The sequence below is a fragment of the Sciurus carolinensis genome, chromosome 3 (assembly GCF_902686445.1).
Source record: "Sciurus carolinensis chromosome 3, mSciCar1.2, whole genome shotgun sequence".
NCBI lineage: Eukaryota > Metazoa > Chordata > Mammalia > Rodentia > Sciuridae > Sciurus > Sciurus carolinensis.
The window spans coordinates 164,415,188-164,436,532 of record NC_062215.1 but is presented as its reverse complement, the minus strand read 5'-3'; the positions used below and the strand labels follow the sequence as shown (position 1 = coordinate 164,436,532).

Here is a 21,345-nt window from a genome sequence, read left to right as displayed (position 1 = left end):
GGTTAGAGGACCCAGCTCTTCCCTCTCTATTTTGCTTCCTGCCACCATGAGATGAACAACTTTGCTCCACTACACACTCTTGCCAAGATATGCTGTCCTGGCATAGGTCCCAAAACTATGGAGTCAATCAATCATGGACTGAAATCCCCCAAACTGTAAGCCAAAATAAATCTTTCCTCCTTGTAAGTTGATTATTTCAGGTATTTTGTTGCAATAATGGAAAGTTGACTAACCAAACTTGGCAAAAGCTTTCTAAGAGGCCTCTGAAACTGCGCCCTGCCCACACCACATCCGAGAGCGAGAAAGTGTAGCATGTTCTTTAATTAATCTTCCCAAGGACTCTATTCATTCACCAGTCTACTTAGCTTGTGTTTCTCTGTATTTTTTTATTTCTGATTTGACTTTGGATTATAAGCCCTGGAGATACACACCAGGCAGGGTTGCCTCAGAACTTCCTGTGGTACCTGCAGGATATTGGTGACCCTCAACAGTATTGATTCCACTGGAAGCTTTTTTTTTTTTTTTGGTACTAGGGATTGAACCCAGGAGTGTTTCACCACTAAGTTATATCCCAAACCCTTTTATTTTTATTTATTTGCTTATTTTCATTTTTAAAGAGGGTCTCCCTAAGTTTCTGAGACTGGCCTCAAACTTGTAATTCTCCTTCCTTAGCCTCCTGAGTAGCTGGAATTACAGACATGTAGCACCACACCTGGCCTTGGAAGCTAATTCTGCAATAATCTTGCCCAGCTGATCTTCACAGGTTTTTAAAAGTTGAGATATAATTCATATACTGTAGAATTCACCCTTTCACAGTATACAGTTCAATGGTATTTAGTATATTCACAAAGTTGTGCAACCATCCCTGGTATGTAATTCCATAACATTCATCATTCCCCAAAGAAACCCTAGATTCATTGACTGACGGTCACTCCCCTCCTCCCAGTTCCTGGTGACTACTAATGTATTTTCTGTTTCCATAGATTTACCTATGCTGGATATTTCATAATGCATGGAATCATACAATATGTGGTCTTCTGTGTCTGACTTCTTCCACTTAATATATTTTCAAGATTGAGGGGCTGGGGTTGTGGCTTAGTGGTAGAGTGCTTACCTAGCATGTGTGAGGCTCTGGGTTTAATTCTCAGCACCACATGTAAATAAATGAGCAAAATAAAGGTCTATCAACATCTAAAAAAATTAAATTAAAAATATTGTTTAAATACCTAATGATTATTAAAATCACATTTAATTGTGATCTAAAAAATCTAACAGATATGTACTCATGAAACAGCTATTAAACATCACCAGAATTTCCTTGATCAGCTTTTTCTTTTTCTTTTCTCATGCATTTCCCAGTTAAAATCAACCTGGTTTTAAGACATATTTCTTATACACACACACACACACACACACACACACACACAAATCCCATTAATGCTATGACAAGACCATTGTAGAAACCAAATGATAATTTTGTGAGGTTTATTAATGATTTGAAATTAATAGCAACATAAATTCTGAATTTTCCATTAAAAAAAATTGATCTATAATGTAGCAAGAATCAGTATTTCTTTTGTGTGGTTGAATAATATTCCATTTAATGGATATACACACATAAATATTCATTCATGCATACACAGTCTTTATGGGTTGTTGTAGCTATGGACTTGTTTTCTTTTCTTTTTTTGGCACCAGGGATTGAACTGGAGTTTTACCACTGAGTTACATCTCCAGCCGCTTTTTTAGTTTTTAATTTAGAGTTAAGTTGCTTAGGGCCTAGCTAAGTTGCTGAGACTGGCTTTGAACTCATGATCCCCCTGCCTCAGCCTCCCAAGCTGCTGGAATTACAGAATATGCACCACCACACTTGGATGGACTCGTTTTCTTTTAAAAATATTTTAAACTGGCAAATTTAAATTATATATATTTATGTAGTATAAAATACTTTTTGATATTTGTATATATTGGGGAATGGCTAAATCCAGTTATGCATTCCATGTAAGCATCAGTTCACAGGATGATAATGATGATGATTTTGTCACTTTGGAGACTGAAGCCAGGGCCTTGTGTATACTAAGCAAGCCCCCTACCACTGAGCTAAGACCCCAACCCCTAATTATCATTCTTTGTATGTGGAAACAATATTCAAAGTTTAGTCCCTCGTTCATTCCCAAGTATACATATATTGCTATTAACTCTAATCTCCATGATGTAGAATAGATTTTAACTTACTTCACTGAGATTTTGTGTCCTTTGACATATCTCCCTAATTTCTTGACCTTGTCCCCGTCCCTAGTAACCAGGATTTTATTCCCTGTTTCTATGAGTCTGACTTTTTCAGATGCCACATATAATACATATTTCTTTCTGTGGCTTGCTTATTTCATGAAACATAATGTTCTCCAGGTTCATCCATGTTGTTACAAATAACAGGATATCCTTCTTTTTAAAGGCTGAATAGTATTCCAATGTGTATCTACACCACGTTTTCTTTATCCATTCTGCCCCCGACGGACAGTGAGGTTGGCTCTGTATCTCCGCTATTGTGAATGAAGCTGCAACATGGGTGTGCAGATGTCACTTCAACATGCTAACTTCATTTCCTTTGACTATATATCAAGTATACATTCTGGGTATATATTCTGAAATTGCTAGATCACATGGTGACTCTTTTTAATTTTTTGAGGAATCTTTATAGCGCTTTACATAATGGCAGTACCTTCATGGATTTTAATGTGAGATTTGTCAAATTGTTAGATTAGCTCACTAACCAAGTTGGAGATCATGAGCACAGACATGCTCTTGCACAGCTGCTATAAAACCCCAATCCCCAGTCACATCACACAGGCGTCTCCCACCCAAGCGCCAGCAGGGGGGAAGTTCACATGGCTTCAGCAGCTGGGCCCTGCTGGTTTCATGAAGCAGCACACTGGAAAAGGCAGAAGTCTCCTCTGGTTGACTCTGTGACAGAGATCCTAGCACCCTTTGATCCCGGCCTCCATCCTCTGCATTTATAAGGAGCCCTCACAGGTGAACCTACTGCCCCGATGGGGTCAAGGCCATGTGTCATGATCAGGAATTCTTCCCAATCTCCCGGATGTTCTTTTACTCTACTCAGTGAAAAGCACTGTGTTCTTTCCTCCTCTTCTCCCTCCTATTCCAGTCTCTTCTCATTCAACAAATATTTACTTATTTAGTTAGTTAGTTTTGTACTAGGGATTGAACCCAGGGGCAATTAACCACTGAGCCCCATCCCCAGCCCATTTTATTTTTCATATTGAGACAGAGTTTTGCAACATGAAGTTGCTTAGGGCCTTGCTAAATTGCTGAGGCTGGCATTGATCTTTCTGCCTCTGCCTCCCGAGCTGCTGGGATTATGGGCATGCGCCACTATACCTGGCTCAACAAACCTTTATTTAACACCTCCTACATGCTGGACAGTTAGACTGGGATCCAAACTGAAAGGAGCTTGATTTGTGCCCTCCAGGGAGTTCACAGCTGGCCAGGGAGACAGTCAGGTCTACAACAAGGTAGAAATGTTGCATGCATAGTTCCGTAAGGTAGAGGGCACAGGAATCACCCAGAGTGACCAGGGAGAGCTCTGCAGAGGCCAGGACATTTGATCCAAGGAAGAGCAAATTCCCTAGGGCAATATGACAGTTGATGAAGAGGGGATGGTGCCAAGAGAGGGGACAGTAAGTACATGCCCTCGGACAACATGACAATTGATGAAGAGCATGTTTTTCCAAGAGAAGGGACAGTAAGTACAAAGTCCTGAGCCAGTAAGGAGCATAACGTGCTCTGGAAGAGGCAAGAAGTCAGGTTCAGCTATGGCAAGCGTGTCCTCAGCGGGGTGGACAGTGCCTGAGCAGGATGAGTCTTGTAAGTCACAGAAAGGATTTTCTATTTGGCTTGATGGCTGAGGAGAGCCACTGAAGGATCTGAATCAGGGAAATGACTGAATTTTTAAAATGGGTTTCAAGCCAGGCACAATGGCATACACCTGTAATCCCAGTGACTTGGGAGACTGAAGCAGGAAGATCACAAGTTCGAGGCCAGTCTCAGCAACTTAGTGAGACCCTGTCTCAAAATAAAAAGGGCTGAGGATGTAGCTCAGTGGTAGAGCACTCCTGATTCAATCTCCAGTACTGAAAAAAAAAAAAATTAAAATACAATAAAATGACTTCAAACTCGTCCCCATAGCAGGAGAAAGTCAAGTTTCTTATGTTTTCTTACTCAGAGGCAATGTACCACTGGGGCTGGGACTCCGTAACTTTCCAGGCCTGTGGTGTGGTGTACTGGATCTCAATGCCAATCCCATTTCCTAAGAAAGAGGCTGCAAATCTAAAAACTACAGCTTCCCTTGCAGCTGAGGTTTCAGGCAGTTGTATGAGTATACTTGAGGGATTGGAAGGTGGAGATGAGGCCAAATAGTGTTTTTTTTTTTTGGGGGGGGGCTGCTGGATCGAACCCAGGGCCTTGTGCTTACAAGGCCAGCACTCTACCGACTGAGCTATCTCCCCAGCCCCTAAATAGTGCTTTTTTCCTGCTGTCAGGCGCAGTCAGGAGGCAAGACAGTCACTATTGGCGTGGTGATAGGCATGTCAGTCAGGTCTACAACGAGGCGATCGTGCTTGGGGATTAAGTTCTCCCCCCTTTATTTGAAACAAGGTGAAGCTCAGTGATTCTAGAGCCAACAGCTGTGGCCACAGCTTCTTGACTCCCATCCTCTTGATTGTGACCCTCAGCTCCTCAAGCAGTTCCCTGTCTTTTAGAGGCCACTGCAGCCTGACTCCTCCAACAAATTGTGTGGTGTTCTTTTGGCTCTCAGAATTTTCCTCAATAGAGGGGGCTTTTTTTTTTGGAAACAGGGTCTGGCTCTGTTGCCCAGATTGGACTCAAACTCCTTGGCTTGAGCCATGCTCCTGCTTCAGCACCACTCTCTAGGGTGCCTGGAATCATTCTGCTGCTGTTGCCCTGGTATGGCCCTAACCAGGTGAAGCTAAGGCCTCTCACTGAGGTCTGGGGAAGCACACCGAGGTCTCTGTCTCCAAGGAGACAGAGAAGGCAGCAAGAGCCTCCTACCATGAGGGAGGTGCAGAAAGCGTGTTCCCCAACCATATAAAAGGGTTCAGATGCTGAGGGGTCAAAAAGAAACTGACTCGAAATAATTAGTAGAAGTCCTTTTAGTTTATGTTGTACCAAGGATAGCAATGCATAGGAGATGGTCTTTCATCCAAGTGGGAGTTGCTCACAGTGGTATAAGCGTGTCAAAAGCTCAGCGTTCTGTGGGAGGACACTGAGTTCCTCCAGTCCATTGAGTCGGCAGTCCCCTTACTTTCCTCCTCATCTGAGACCCGGCAGTGGGCAAGGACTATTGTACCAGGACTGGGACCTTGGGACAAGACTCAAGAAGGCAGGTGCCTGCTCAGCACTGTCTCTGCAGGAAACGCAGGCCCACCTTCTTACTGGGAACCAGGACAATGCGGGATACCGTTTTCACCTCCCCAGTCTCAGGGGCCAGGACCACCTTATAGTGCTGCATCAGCTGAAAGGGAAAGAGCACAGGCAGGGCTGGAGTCTTGATCTCTATCCACTGTCCCCCCGCCTGCTGCAGACTGACCCTGAACCTCCCTGCCTCTCCTCCCCCTCAGACTCCTTCACCCTTCCCTGGCCCACACAACCTCCCAATTGTCCCAGCTCACCCTTGCCAGCAGCAGCTGCATCTCCAGCTCGGCAATCCTGCGGCCCAGGCAGGCCCTGACCCCATAGCCAAATGGCACAGAGCCAAATGGGTGCTGGTTCCTGGGAATGGCAGGCTCACTCTTCCTCAGCCAGCGGTGAGGCTGGAAGCTCTCAGGCTCAGAGAAGGAGCTGGGGTCCCGGGACACCACATAGTGGCAGAACACAAACTGGGTCTACAAGGGAGGAGTGAGCAGCGTGAATCCATCAGCATAGGGCTCTGGGCACTCCTGGACACTCCTAGGCACTCAGACGCTCTAGGCCCACTCACATTCTTGGGGAAGAGGAAACCGTCAACTTCAATTTCCTTATCCACGATCCGGGAGTTTGTGGGGACCACAGGGTAGAGGCTACAAGGAACAGAAAGCCTGGGGTCTGCCTCTGGAGCCAAGGAGGGACAGAGCGCCCACTCCTTCCCTACCTAGCCCCTCTTCCCATCTCACCCTTATTCCTGGCCCTGGCCCTTCAGCAACTGCCACTGCCCATTCCTGTCCCTCATGCTCTCCCCAACCCGAAGACCCTGAGCTCACGGGAATGGCATCCTACCGCAGGGTCTCCTTAATCACAGCTTTGAGCAAAGGCATGTGAGCAAAGTCCTTGTGCTGGGGCACCTGCCCAGTGGGCACCACACCCACCACTTCCTCATGCAAGGCCTCTTGGATCGCTGGGTTCTTTGAAAGGTGGTACAGAGTCCACGTCAGTGTGTTGGAAGTCTAGGAGGTAGAATGGGAGATAAAGTGAAGGGGGATTTCTAGAGGAGAGCCTAGCTAGGTGCGGGGAGGATTTGTACAGTGTAAGCATACAAATGTGGGAGAAAGTTAATCTGCCACAAATACAGCAGGCAAGGAGATGAGGGTTCACGGGGACCTTGATGCTAAACATGAATGGGATAAGGACTGGTACAATGAAGAATTGCATCTTAACAGGTGACTGTAGCAAGGAGAAGCCCCATGTGACAAAGGGGCTCAGAAGGGATCTGCTAGGGACAAAGGTGCCCATGGACACGCTCCATGGATAAGCAGCGAGAGAGAGTTGCATAGGTGTGTGATGACACTTCCACACTATCAGAGAGCAAGGAGCCCTCAGAGGTGGTGGGATCCCCCCTAACACAAGGACCAGCCCTTTTGCCTCGGCTGGGCTGAATGACTTTTCCCCTTTCAGCATCGTATCCATATTACAGAAAGAGAAGTTACCTGAGGGAGAGAGGTCAGGGTCAGGCGGGGGTAATGGGGAATTGGTTCGGATGGGAGCTGGGAGTCCTTGGTCCCCTTGCCAGCCCCGCTCACGCACCGTGTCCACTCCAGCCAGAAGCAGCTCAGGCAGGCTGCCGAGAGCCTCCTGAGGACTGAGCAGTTCACTGGTCAGCAGGAAGTGCAGGTAGCCAGATACCTGGACCCTGTCTGGCCCACAAGCCTGCAGCTGGGCCTCCACTTCCTTGACTTTCTGATCAATCAACTTCTTCCCTGCAGGGGCATGGGACAATAACAAAGGAAGGGTCACACCACTGCAACAGCTGGTAGCATGAGGGAGATGGTCCTGGGCGAGACTCGGAGAGGCACAGACCTGAGAGCCAAGCCCAGCTTCCTTCCCTGACCCCAGGGTGGGAGTCCTCACCAAAGGAGAAGATGGTGTCCCAGCCAGCCAGGTATCGCCTCCAGAAGGGCAGCAGGGGACGAGTCCACTTGGGGAGGAAGGTTGAATAGACTGAGTTCTGGAACATGAGTCCCACAGATCTGATGAAGGCTGCAGTGTCTTGGGGGATGGAGGTCTCCAGGCAGCCCATCCGTTTCTCAAACAGGATGTAGCAAATAGCTGGGAAGAACAGAGGCCATCACAGGAGATAGAGCCAGGGGACACAAAACCCAGGGGCCTTGAAGAGGAGGAGCACCTCCTTCCCCTGCCTCATTCCCACTCTGAGCCCCTCTCCCAGCAAGGGTACCTTCCAAGGCAAAGTGGTAGAAGAGGTGAGCTATGTCGGGCACCTGATCTCCTGAGGCACTCTCCGCTCTCACCTGGTCCAGTCGAACCATAAAGTCACTGATCACCTCATTTAAAGAATCCGTGTAGAGCGCAGCCTCTGCTGGCTTCAGCATCCGCTGGTTCAGAGCCTGGCGCAGCTGGTACCAGTTCTGTCCTTGTCTGCCAGACCAGAGGCAGCACAGACGTAAGCCTCTGACAGGGATTTGGTTAAATGCTATCTTCCCACCCAAAGCCTCCATAGAATTGAGGGAAATGTGGCTCCTGGAATTTAGAATTACACAATCACAGAGCTTTCAATGACAGAATCAGAACTGCAAAACTTGAAAATCTCACTACTGCACAGTGTAAGTGGGTAAAGTGCACATCTAGAACCAGACTTCTAGAACCAAATCACAGATCTGAGCATTACCTTAGGCAGGTAACTTAACTCCAGTGTGCCTATGAACTGGGGATAATAACGATGCCTATCGTAGTAGGGTTGTGCACATCATTAAAGTCTTAGGTCAGTTCCCAGCATGTGGAGAATGCTTAATGAATGTTGCCAATAAGCAGTTTTCTCTTGAATCTCCCATATGCAAAATAAGGGGGAGCTGCACTTGTCCAGTTCTTCTGTGAGGAAATCAAGGAATAAAATAGGAGCAAATTAGGTTCCTGGAGTGCTCAGATTCTGGACCTCCATGTCCTCTTGATACATTGAGCCAAGCAGAGGGTAGAGGCAAGGATTACTGTGCTATTACAAGAGTAAAACTCTCCCACAGCAGGAATCAGATTTGCAGAACTTAACTGAGAGCATTTCTGTGGTTGTTAAGCCACTTACTGAGAGAAAAATGAGATTTCAAAAATATATATGCTAAAACAAAACAAACCAAAACAAACTCCAAATATCAGAGGTATGATACTGGTGATATAATATATTTAGCAAACTGGCTTCAGAGTAAAAACTGTAAAAAGATCACAAAGGGGTCTACATAGTGCTCAACTGAATCAGAGGTGGCCTGTTTTGATGAAAACATGGGATCCAAATCTTGCCTCTGAATCAGATGTCAAGTTAAAGAGGTCGTTTTAAAGAACAGACATCTGCTACTCAGTTCCGGGAACTCAGAATAAAGGGCCCAGGAATGGTTGCTTTTAGTTCTGAAACTGTCTACCTATGAAGAAACCAGGAAAAAGAAAGAATAACACTCAATGGGAGAGTGACTGTGTGACCATCAGGGACAGGTGAGATGACCCCTCCACCAGGTTCATTTTCTTTCCCAAAGTCTCAAGGTTTTAAGTTCTTGAGTTCCAGAACCAGAAAGATCTGATTCTACCATGGTTACTTGTGTCACCTCAAACATGTGATGTAAAACCTCTCTGAACCTCAGTTTCTTTTATTTAAAAAAAATTTTTTTTTGAATTTTTATTTTTTTCTCAGTTTCTTGATCCAAAAATACAACCCACTCATGGGTTTGTTGTGAAGATAAAAAGAAATAATAAATGTAAGGAGACCAGCCTGGTGTCTGCCGTGTCACACAGTTACCATTGTAGTAGTGTGGTTGTCTACACCAGGATCAACATTCATCCCTTGAGAAGCAACTAAAACATGGTTGTCAAGTTGATTATGAATGGGGAAAACCTTCCATCGTTTTTTGGAATTCTGTTAATATACTATTGCAAAAAGAAAGCTGTAATATAACCAATTACAACCTGCAGCACTGGGCATGGCTTATCGCCAATGATCCCCATTTACTTCTATTGGCTCTTGAGTCAAGAACATACTCAGATTTGAATCTATTTGTCTAAAGTCATGCAATGAATTAAGGGAAAAGCCAGTGAATGGCCCCTGGGCTTCAGCCAGTCCCAACAACTGCTCCACACTGAGTATCAGGCTCAGAGGATGCAGGGAGATGCCACTCTGCCCTTTCCCCCACGGGCTGCTCTGTGCCCACTCTCTTGACCTGGTCCTCTGAGGCCCTGTTCCAGTCCCTTCAGGCCCCAGCTCACGTGGTAAAGGGCCCATACGACAGGCCCTGATGATCCCGGTGCTCCTTCCACAGCTCCATGTAGTCCCTTACGGGGTACTTGCCCTCCTGCCGCATCACTTGCTCCACGAGTGGCGCGCTGGCCAGGTTCACAAGGGTATGAGACCCAAAGCTGGATAACCACATTGGCCCATGCTTGGCCTTGTTCATCACCTGTGGGAGTCAACCAAAACTGAATAACTGAGGTCCGGCGAGGCAGGCATTTCTGAGAGGAGATGGGGGCGTGGCTACACTAGAGAGCAAACGGGCGGAGCAAAATGCAGTGTGAGGCGGGCAGCGGGATGGCCAATGGTTCTGGAGGCATAATTCTGGAAAAAACCGCCACACAAAGAGCAAGGCTATTAAGAGCAAGGCCCATCTGGTGGAGCTGGAGGAACAAGATCCTTGAAGTAATAAAGATATGTGGGAATGTGCATGACGTTGAGTTGTAGATATTTGGGACCCAGCATTTTAGGAAAACTGAACCCTTTAGTAAGATGAGGTAGAAAGTCTTTGATTCCTTCTCGGCATTTAAGTCTACTGCAGCTTGTAGCTCTGAGACGAAGATAAATGTCTTGTGTAATTGACAAGAAAAAAAAAAAAAAAAAAAAAAGAACATTACATGATGAGAAATTCCAAGAAAAACAAGAAACTGGATGAGAAAGGCATGAAGTAAGCTCTGTAGTGTGTATTTTTTAAACAAAAACATTTATTGGTTGTGTTACATAATTTCCAAATATTTTATCTTAATGTCTTAAGGACTGGGGATGTAGCTCAGTGTAGAGCACTTGCCTAGCATACACAAAGCCCAAGCACAAAACAAAAGCAAGAAACTATCCAGAATTTCTAAAGCACTTGGTAACTAAAACTCATGCATCTATGAAATTGATATTGCCACAGTGTACTTATAGTTGCTGAAAATGAGACAGAAAGAAATACATTTTGGTATTTGGAGTGGTAGTGAAACAAATAGAATCCACAAATCTAAAACAAAAATGTACTAAGTCATATGCACAAACTGAGAGAAAAAGAAACAGTGGTTTCCCAGGTACTCCCTCTTTCACAATTGCTATTGAAGAGTTCTGTTTTGTTTTTAAAAAAGAGGATCAGAGTCTGTTGCACTAAAGAAATGAAGCCAGAGGGCTTCTGTAAAGAGACACTGAAGTTGGCTGGGGAGATAGCTCAGTTGGTAGAGTGCTTGCCTTGCAAGCACAAGGCCCTGGGTTGGATCCCCAGTACCACCAAAAAAAAAAGAGACACTGAAGTTATAATCTATCAAACATTACCCAATTTATAGTGAGAAGAATGCCAGTCTTTACTGAATCTCACTATTGGCCAATATCATTTATGTTGCATTGTTCCTAAGACCATAATGACTCCTGATACTTCCCTACTTGCTCAGAATCCATCCTGAAATAATGGCTGATTCTGCCCATTCTCCCGAAGACAGTCATGACAAACCCCCAACATCCACGTGGGCTCATTTCCCATCTCTCCTTCCCAGAAACACCTGCCAGTGTGGTAGGATTCTGAAGACCTGATGGTCTTTCCCTTCAGGAAAGTAACTGTATTCACATATTGCTGGTGGGAGGCTAAAATGGACATATCCTTTCTTAGAGGGCAGTTTACTACTATTTATAAAAATTGCTAACAAATTAATGAACTAAATACAGGATGTCCATATATTGAAATACTAGATCAGCTTAGAAAAAGATTAAGAATTTCCTTATGTTCTAATATGGAAAGATACCCAAGTCATATTGTTAAGTGAAAAAGTATAACACCTTTTTGTTGGCGAGGATGTGGGGAAAAAGGTACACTCATACATTGCTGGTGGGGCTGCAAATTAGTGCAGCCGAAAAGCAGTATGGAGATTCCTCAGAAAGCTTGGAATGGAACCACCATTTGACCCAGCTATCCCACTCCTTGGCCTATACCTAAAGGACTTAAAATCAGCATACTACAGAGATACAGCCACATCAATGTTCATTGCTGCTCAATTCACCATAGCCAGATTGTGGAACCAACCTAGATGCCCTTCAATTGATGAATGGATAAAGAAACTGTGACATATATATATACAATGGAATATTACTCCTCCATGAAGAATGATAAAATTATGGCATTTGCAGGCAAATGGATGAAATTGGAGAATATCATGCTAAGTGAGATAAGCCAATCTCAAAAAACTAAAGGACAAATGATCTCGCTGATAAGCGGATGAGGACATATAATGGGGGGTGGGAGGGGTTTAGCGTTAGGGTTAGGGTTAGGTTTAGGGATAAGGAGGGTGGTAAGAATGGAGGAAGGAAGGACTGTATAGAGGGAAAAGAGGGGTGGGAGGGGTGGTGGGGAAGAGAAAAAAATAACAGAATGAATCAAACAACATTACCCTATGTAAATTTATGATTACACAAATGGTATGCCTTGACATCATGTACAAATAGAGAAACAACATGTATCCCATTTGTTTACAATAAAAAAAAAGTATAACACCTTTTGTTAAAGAAAGAGCAACTAAATAAGAATATTTGCGTCTATAGAGAAATGCTGCTTGGATATGTAAGAACTGTAGGACTCCCTACAGGAGGATGCGGTGGAGTGGGAAGAATACTCTCAATGTAGATCATGTTATATTGTTTTGAGAGTTGAACCAGGAGAATATATTACCTATTCAAATTTGTTTTAACTTAAAAGAAAACAAAACAGCAAGTCACCCAGTATCGATCAGATAACTTCAGAAGGCAGGAAAACCTTGTTGAACCTCTGAATTCACATATAAACTCCTTAGATTTATAAGTGGGCCCTAGCCATATTTATAATTAAATAAATAGATAGATAGATAAATAGATAGATATTGGTAAAAATAAATAAATAAAACATTTTACAGTGCTGGGGCTATAGCTCAGTGGCAGAGCACTTGCCTAGCCTGTGTGAGGCACTGGGTTTGCTCTCAGCATGGCATAAATATAAACAAAATAAAGGCATTCTGTCCATCTATAACTACAAAAAAAAAAAAAACTCTTTAACTTAATTGCATCAGTAAAGTTTAAAAAAAAAACATTTTATATACAAGTCTATTTTTTTCTATTAAATTCCTTAGGAGTCTTATGCTAAAAGTATGCTTAATTTGTGTTCCAGTGTGGTTTATGACATTAATAATAATATTTACACCTATTTCTATGAAGCTGACCATAAACCAGACACTGTTCCAAGAACCTTACTTAAATTAGCGCATTAATCCTCACTACAGTTACATGAGTTGGGTTTAATATTACCTCAATTTGCAGATAAGCAAACGGAGACCCAAAGAAGTTGCTCAAGCTCCCTTTACCAGTAAGTGGCAGTCAGGGCTCAAATTCAGACCACCTGGCTGGAGGCCACGCTCTCAACCACTTAGTCCACTGATCCCTGAGAAAAGTGACTGTGTCCTACCGACTGGAAACAAACTTAGACCCTTTTAAGACACCTGCAATTTTGAAACTACAGTGACCATGCAATATCCATGTTCCTCCCCTGGGTCACTGTTTGCATTTGGGGCTGGATAATTCTGTTCTGAGAAACTGTCCTTTACTGAACAAGCTGTTTCGCAGCACCCCTGGCCTCTTTCCAGCAGTATCTTCCAAGTTGCAATAACCAAAAATGTCTCTAGACATTGCCACAATATCTCCTGAGGGGCAAAATCACCTCAGGTTGAAAATCACTACAGCAAGCTCAACCTCTTAAAATGCCTCTTCATTTTTTAATTTTAGAAAACTCTTTTTAGGAAATAATAGTCCTTTTTGAAGAACTAGTCCTCTGAAGTTTAGGTTTCTTTTCCTTCAACGTTCAAGTAAAATTACATTTAACATTTTTATAAAAATGTGAACAGTGGTGATCTCAGTGGTGGCAAAGAGCAATGTATAGATAAATTTATTTTCTTCTTTACACCATGATTTGTTTTTCAAATTTTCTACCATGATCTAAAAATCAGAAAAAAAAAAAAAAAAAAGAAAGAAAGAAAAAAGAAAAATGTTACATTTAAAGAGACTGACTAAATGCTGGGGAGATAGCTCAGTCGGTAGAGTACTTGCCTTGCAAGCACAATGCCCTGGGTTCAATCCCCAGCACTGCAGAAAAATTTAAAAAAAATAAAAATAAAACAACAACAACAAAAAAGACTGACTAAAGACTCGTTTTCGTGGGTACTAGCTTCTTCCCTGGGATCCAAAGTTTCTGTGACCACTTCCTGGCTGTTGGTGTGGAGATTCCTAGGACATTTGTCCCTTTGTCCAGGTCATGCCTTCTTCCTTCTTCCTTCATATTTCTCTTCTCAGTTTACTGGTAGAACTTAACAAGGATCTACTTATGTAAGAAGTTATTTTAGAAAGACACCGGGGTACTTGCTGAGAGACATGTTCTGTGCCTACCATTAGGTGGTAACGTGAGCCAGTTAGAAAGCCCAAGCTTCTCAGATGGGCCCTAATAACCACTTTGCAGAACGGAGATCCACTTTCAGGATGAATGAGAGAACTAGCCTTCACTTGGTGGAACTCCAAAGAGCAAGTGCTGAATTCATTCAATATTCATTTATTAAACTCCTAATCTGTTTCTTTTATACCATTTGAGGGGACAAGGACACAGCACACAGCAGAAAAGACCTACCTTTAGAGAGTTTGCATCTTGGTGCATGTGCTGAATAGGTGAGAATTTAACTACATGTGCTCCCAAATGATTTTCTAATGATTTTGTGGATGTCTAGTCCCTTCAACTAGATTGAAAATCCTTGAGGGCAGGAACCATGTCATATTTCTGTATTGCTTGACTCCAAAATGCTAGGCACATTATAGACTCTCAATAAATACTTAGCAGTTGTCAGTGAACCAGGCTGGGAGCAGGAGCAGGGGAACCAAACTACAAAAATAGACAAGGCAGAGACAGGCAGGAGTTGAGGGAGAGAATGCCAGGATCCTGGTAACACTGACTCTTTCACAGTAGACATTTGTTTTAGAAACCTGGAAGAACCATCTGGAAAGAAAATTAAGAAAACAATTTCCTTTATAATAGCCTCTGCTAGGGACGAAATGTTTGCATCCCCTCAAAATTTTTATATTGGAAGTCTAACCTCCAGTTTGGCTGTATTTGGAGATGGGGACTCCAGAGAAAGTCATTGAGGTTAGGTGAGATCATAAAGATAGGGGCTCTGATCTGATAGGATTGATGCCCAGAGAGCTTGCGCCCTCTCTACACACAAGCACTGAGCAGCTACATACAAACCTGGAAGAGTGTTCTCACCAGGAACCAACCATGCTGGTACTCTGATCTCTGACTTCTAGCCTTCAGAATGGGGAGGAAAAAGAATTTGTTTTTGGAATTGAATTGAACCCAGAGCTTTACACATGCCTTGCAAGTACTCTACTACTGAGCCACTTCCCCAGTGACAAAATTAATTTCTGTTATTTAAACTATCCAGTCTGTGGTATTTTGTTATGACAGCCCAAGCAGACAGATACATAGTGTTAATCCAAATAACAACCAGAGAGACATTCTCCAAAGAATCTCTTGCAATGAGAATGCATATAGTTTACTCTGTGTATTCAAAGAGATTGAGGCAAGGGTAAATTTTTACGTGTGAAATAAGGAGGACTACATAAGATATTCTGAAATAATCATCCTGGCTACAAAAACCAGGAATAAGGGTGGCATTGCCCCAAGATTAAACAGACAGTTGTTGGGCAAATGTCCTTACAGAAGTATTCTTTTTGTGTAAAGTTGCAACAGTACTATGGTTCTGGCAGAGTCTTTCATGACTAGCTCTTGTTATCCAGGCAAACATACATGAGATCCCCTCTTTCATAAGATCCTGAATTTAGTTATTTATTTATTTTGGTCAGGGTTTGACAAATGTGACTCCATTTTGATTCTGACAACTTTGACAACAACATCCAAAAGAATAAAATACTTAGGAATAAATTTAGCCAATAAAGTAAAAGAGTTATGCAATGACAACTGTAAAAATTTAGACTTAAATAAATAGAAAGATATCCCATGTTCATGAACTGAGAGACTTAATACTGTTAAGATGACAGGACTCTCCAAAGCAATCTACAGATTCACTATAAAGCCCATAAAATTCCAATGACCTTTCTGCATAAATGGAAAAGCTGATCCTTAAATTTATATGCAATTTTAAGGAGCCCTGAATGGCCAAAACAATATTGAAAAAAAAAGCAAAGTTGGAATGCCCACACGTTCTGATTTCAAATTTTACTACAAAACTACAGTAATCAAAACAGTATGGGGACTGGGGAGATAGCTCAGTTGGTAGAGTGCTTGCCTCACAAGCACAAGGCCCTGGGTTCAATCTCCAGCACCGCAAAAAAAAAAACCCAGTATGGTACTGGCAGAAGGATAGACATAGAGACCAGTGGAATACAATTGATAGTCCAGAAATAAACCCAAACATCTCTAGTCATTTAATATGCAACAAGAATGCCAAGACTGTTCAATGAGGAAAGAAAAGTCTCTTTAACAAGTGGCACTGAGGCAACAGTTTAACCAAACACAAAAGAATGAAGTCCGAATTCTTTCTCACTCCATATACAAAAATTAACTCTAAATGGATCAACAACCTAAATATAAGAACTGAAACTATAAAATTCTTTGCATAAAACACAGAAATAAATCTTTATGACTTTGAATTTGGCAATGGATTCTTAGACTTGATGCTAAGGGCCTGAGCAATAAAAAGAGAAAAGACAGATAAATAGAACGTTATAAAAATTAAAACTCTGGCTGGGTGTGGTGGCACATTCCTATAATCCCAGCAACTCAGGAGGCTGAGACAAGAGGATCACAAGTTCAAAACCAAGTGAAGTCCTAAGCAATTCAGGGAGACCCTGTCTCTAAATAAAATATTTAAAAAGGACTGGGGATGTGGTTCAGTAGTTAAGTATTTCTGGGTTCAATCCCCAGTACAAAAAAAAAAAAAAATTCAAAACTCTGGTACATCAAAGGACATTTTTAAGAATGTGAAAATATGACCTATAGGATGGGAGAAAATATTTGCAAATTATATTTCTGGTAAGGGTTTAATATCCAGAATATATAAAGAACCATTATAACTGAACAACAAGGCAAACAACCCAATGTTAAAATAGGCAAAGGGACTTGAACAGACATTTCTCTGTTGAAGATATACAAATAGCCAAAAAGGCCAGGTGCAGTGGCACATGCACTAGCAATTCAGTAGTCTGAGGCAGGACAGCAGGTTCAAAACCAGCCTGGGTAATTGAGCAAGATCCTGTCTCAAAATAAAAAGAACTGAGGATGTGGCTCAGTGGTAAACAGCCTGGCTTCAATCCCTGGCATCTCCCCACAAATCCCCCTGCCTCAACCTCTTTGAATACACCCATAGTTTACTATGGCACGAGTACTAAGTATTAAAAAAGTTGTGGTTGCACAACATTGAGAAAACATTAAATGCTATCTAACTGTGCACCTTAAAATGGTCAACTGTTGCTGAATTTGGCACATGCCTGTAATTCCAGAAACCCTGGAGACTGAGGCAGGAGGATTACAAGTTTGAGGCCAGCCTCAGCAATTTAGGGAGTTCCTAAGCAACTTAGCAAAACCTTGTCTCAAAATAAAAAATAAAAAGGACTGGGAATGTAGCTCATTGGTAAAGCACCCCTGGGTTCAATCTCCAGTACCAATAAATAAATAAATAGTTGTATGTAATATGAATTTTAGCCCCAACATTTTTTTAAGCCTAGAAGAATTTTTCTTGGTTTCATTTGCCTTTTAATTTGTTTTTATATTTAACACGGAGTCTTGCTGAAGTGCCCAGGCTGGCCTTGAACTTCTCCTGCCTCTGCCTCCTAAGTAGCTGGGATAATAGGCATGTGCCACTGTGTATGGCTTAAGCTTGTGACATTTTTAATTTTTTATATTTTTGCAGTGCTTAGGATGGAATTCAGGGCCTTCACATCTAGTTTCAATCCCCAGCACCAGAAAAGGAGAAAAAAAGGGAGAAGGGGAAGGAGGAGGCACCTGATCTAAGAGGATGTCTTTATAACCCAGGTCACAGCCCAAGGCAGGTTCCATTTCTGCTCTTTATCCCCTTGGTCAGGTGCCTATGTCCTGCAGACCTCAGGTCAATACTTCATAATTAATCCCAGATGGGTTAGAGTTCAAAAGAAATAACAGAAGAAAATGCAAAGGAACATTCTATTTGTACAGTCTTTCAAGGAGCAAGAACTTTGTAATACCACACCCAAATTCAAAGAACACAGTACAAAGATTGATCTGATTAAAGAAAATTATAAAAACATCAGCCCAGGAAGACAATCATGAGTCACATATTGTTTTGATCAATGTCAGACTGCATAGATGACAATGGTTCCACAAAATTATATTGCCTATCAACATAGTATCCATCGTGGTTTGTGTAAACACACTTATGATACTCACACAACCACAAAACTGCCTAAAATGCATTCTCAGAATGTATCCATGTGATTAGTGACTCAGGACTGTATATTTGCACTTTATATGAGAAAGGGTTAATAACTTTCCTATATAAAGAGGGTGCTGAAATCCATGTGAAAATTAGAAAAACATGTTATGAAAGTAGACATAAAAGTAAGAATAGTGAACTTACAAAAGACATGTGAACTCAGTGATAAAGTACCCTTGGGTTCAATCCGTAGTACCAATAAATATTTGTATGTGACGTGAATTTCACACAAAGACATGTAGATCATGTATCACAAAGACATAGCATTTTCAAGTATGATATTTGCAGGTTTATTTATTTATTTATTTTGATACCAGGGATTGAGCCCAGAGTCACTCAACCACTGAGCCACATTCCCAGCCCATTTTTATATTTTATTAGCAGCACAGTCTCACTGAGCTACTTAGGGTCTCATTGAGTTGCTTAGGGTCTCGCTAAGTTACTGAGGCTGGCTTTGAACTTGGTGATCATCCTGCCTCAGCCTCCTGGGTCACTGGGATTACAGGCCTGCACCACTGCACCCAGTTCTGCAGGTTTATTTTTAATGAGCATGCTCTCTCACACACAAAACTACTCCCTTTGTAACTTTTCTGAAGGAAGGACAGCTAGGAGCAGTGGTGCATGCCTATAATCCCAGCTACTTGGAAAGCTGAAGCAGGAGGACCATGGGTTCAAAGCTGGCCTGGGTGACGGACATGGTGAGACCCATCTCAAAAAAAAAAAAACAATTTCTTCTGAGGAGGACAGTTTGGTAGTGATACATATCAAACACACAAACAAAATCTTTTACCATAATTCCATTTAGGAGTTTTATTCCAAGGAAATAATTGAGAATTATTAATATTAAGTGACATGGTATTTATCAAACTTCAGACATAGATGTCAATGACACATGGGAAGTGGGCAACGACAGCTGTGAGTGACACCACGGATGTGTTTATGTATTCATTTCACAAATGCTTATTAGGCACCTGTGAGCCCAGGCTCTACGCTTTGTGCTGGGGGCTGGGATTATGGAAGATCTGAGTTTTCCTTTTTTCAGTTTCTTTTTATTTTCTGATCTCTCTAAAATAGGCATGCGTTACTTCTGCAAGTTATTTCAAACAAGTCTAAATGGTATTTTTCTTAAATGTGGTATAAAATTACAAATTAGCATGTAACACATATTTACATAATTTTCTTAAAAACGAGGATAATTTTTCCCCTTGCAGTGCTGAAGATAGAACCCAGGGCCCCACATTTGCTAGGCAAGTGCTCTAACATCATCCTCAACCAAGGGTCATCTTTACAGGAAAAAACAAGTGTCTGTGTAATCACCATGTGTTTTTATCTCGGTTCAGTCATTCACAGCTGGCAGTATCAGTTGAAGGGTCAGAAAATGCCTGACATGAGATTTTGTTCTAGTTCCAGCCCGGCATTACCAGCCTGCGTGATTTCTCCAGGGTACACTTGGGACTGTGCACCTGTCTTTATACACAAAGGCTTGGACCCAGCCCTCCCTAAGCCTTGAGGATTGAAGCCCCTGTGATCCTTCTGGAACAGGAGAGAATGGCCTGCACGAGGCTGTGAGGAGGCCTCCTCTTGCTCCCCACTACCTTCCCTATGTCCCTTGGGAGGCTGCCATGAAGTCACACCTCTTTCCTTGGTTCTAATGGAGATACAGGCTTTCTGCCCTGCCCACCTCAGAAAAGAACTACAGAATATAAAGCCATGTGCCTATGGTCTAGAAAGGGCACTTTGGCAATGGAGTTCCACTACAATCATATGCCCCTCTGTTATGGTATTGTCCTGGGTGTATGAGACAAGGATTGTGGGGAGCTGGAATCTTTGGTTTCCTTTTTGTTATCTGTATAAATAATGAACTGTCTGAATCTCAAAGTGTTCATGGAATCTTTACCAGGCCTTGGCTTTGGTGCATCTGCTATGTGTGAAATTGACACATCTGGTGCCCCACATGGGACCCAATGCCCTTTTTGAAGACATGAGCCAAGTTAGGAGATAGAGTCCCAGGATCTAGCGGCACATGCCGTGGATAGGACAGGTAGAGAGTGAGATGAGCCAGGGTCCTCCCACTATAGGACTGCATAGGCCAGATTAGGAGACATGACTCCCAGGGTCCAGGAAGGCAGAGAAGTAGGGATTTCCAACGTCCTACCCATTCTGTCAACATCCCTTGGAGGTCACACAGTCAAAAGGAGCATTGACTCAGCTGCACGATGGCACCTTAGGCTGCTAAAAGTGCTCTTGTTGAACAAACTGCCACTTCAAATCTGTGCCAATCTGTGCTTGCTGGTAGACCTGCTCCCTCTGAGCTGCCTCTTTCCTGCCTGGTTCCCCAGGATTCCCTGAGCTTCCTTCCAGTCACTGCAGACCTTCTGGAGAGCCTGTGTAAAAGCCCTTTGTTCTCTTTCTGAAAAAACAAAAACAAAACAAAAAACAGTGAAGGGAACACAAAAAGGAAGAGAGACAGACCTATGAGCCAATCCCACCTATGCTCTGCTGCAAAAGGTGTGAGCAATCTGGAAATTCTTAATTGTGAGGGTTCATAAAGTGCTGGTATGCCAAGTTTGCACTGCATACTAATATCTTATTGGTTAGCAAACAGCTTTCTTGCCAAGATTCAGGGCCTGCTTGCCAAGTCAATGTTCTCTAAACAACACTGGAGTCACAACACTGAATCTCTGGCAGCCCAAGAAAATTGCTGTCTTTTATCAACTAAAACAAAAGAAAGAAAGAACCTACTAGTATGATCCTCAGACAGAAACTGTGCCTGCCAAAAGGGCCACAGTAGCAGGGGAGCTGCCCACCTGCTCCCAGCAGATTAACTACAGATTAAGTCTGTGGAGTGTTTGACCCTCTCTTCCCCAAGGCTGAGGGAAGTGTCCTTTTGGAAAAAGGACAGCATAACCCAAGATACCAATTAGCAAAGTAGAGTACAGAATCCTGGAAGGTAGTCACAAATCTGGTTGCTGATACTTTTAGTGACCAGTCCTTGACCACTGTCCCTTAGAGGACCAGTGAGTTGTGTTGCTGTCTCGAGGTCAAGAAAGAGGGTCTTATAAAGTCAGGAGAAGCGTTCTGTGGTTCTGCACCCTTCTATGTCACTGGGAAAGTGACACTGCT

General features: G+C 42.8%; 1 protein-coding gene across 1 annotated transcript in view; it reads right to left on the bottom strand.

Moving 5' to 3' along the window:
* Positions 1-5,173: 5,173 nt before the first annotated feature.
* Positions 5,174-21,345, bottom strand: part of LOC124981023 (sterol 26-hydroxylase, mitochondrial) — a 32,427-nt gene continuing 16,255 nt past the window's right edge. The window contains exons 2-9 of the mRNA XM_047547182.1: positions 9,709-9,899; positions 7,685-7,884; positions 7,360-7,557; positions 7,036-7,208; positions 6,292-6,458; positions 6,017-6,095; positions 5,709-5,921; positions 5,174-5,551 (exon numbers count right to left, since the gene is read on the bottom strand). Of these exons, the coding sequence (XP_047403138.1) occupies positions 5,432-5,551; positions 5,709-5,921; positions 6,017-6,095; positions 6,292-6,458; positions 7,036-7,208; positions 7,360-7,557; positions 7,685-7,884; positions 9,709-9,899 (1,341 nt within the window). The 3' untranslated portion in view covers positions 5,174-5,431. The remainder of the gene's footprint in view (positions 5,552-5,708; positions 5,922-6,016; positions 6,096-6,291; positions 6,459-7,035; positions 7,209-7,359; positions 7,558-7,684; positions 7,885-9,708; positions 9,900-21,345) is intronic.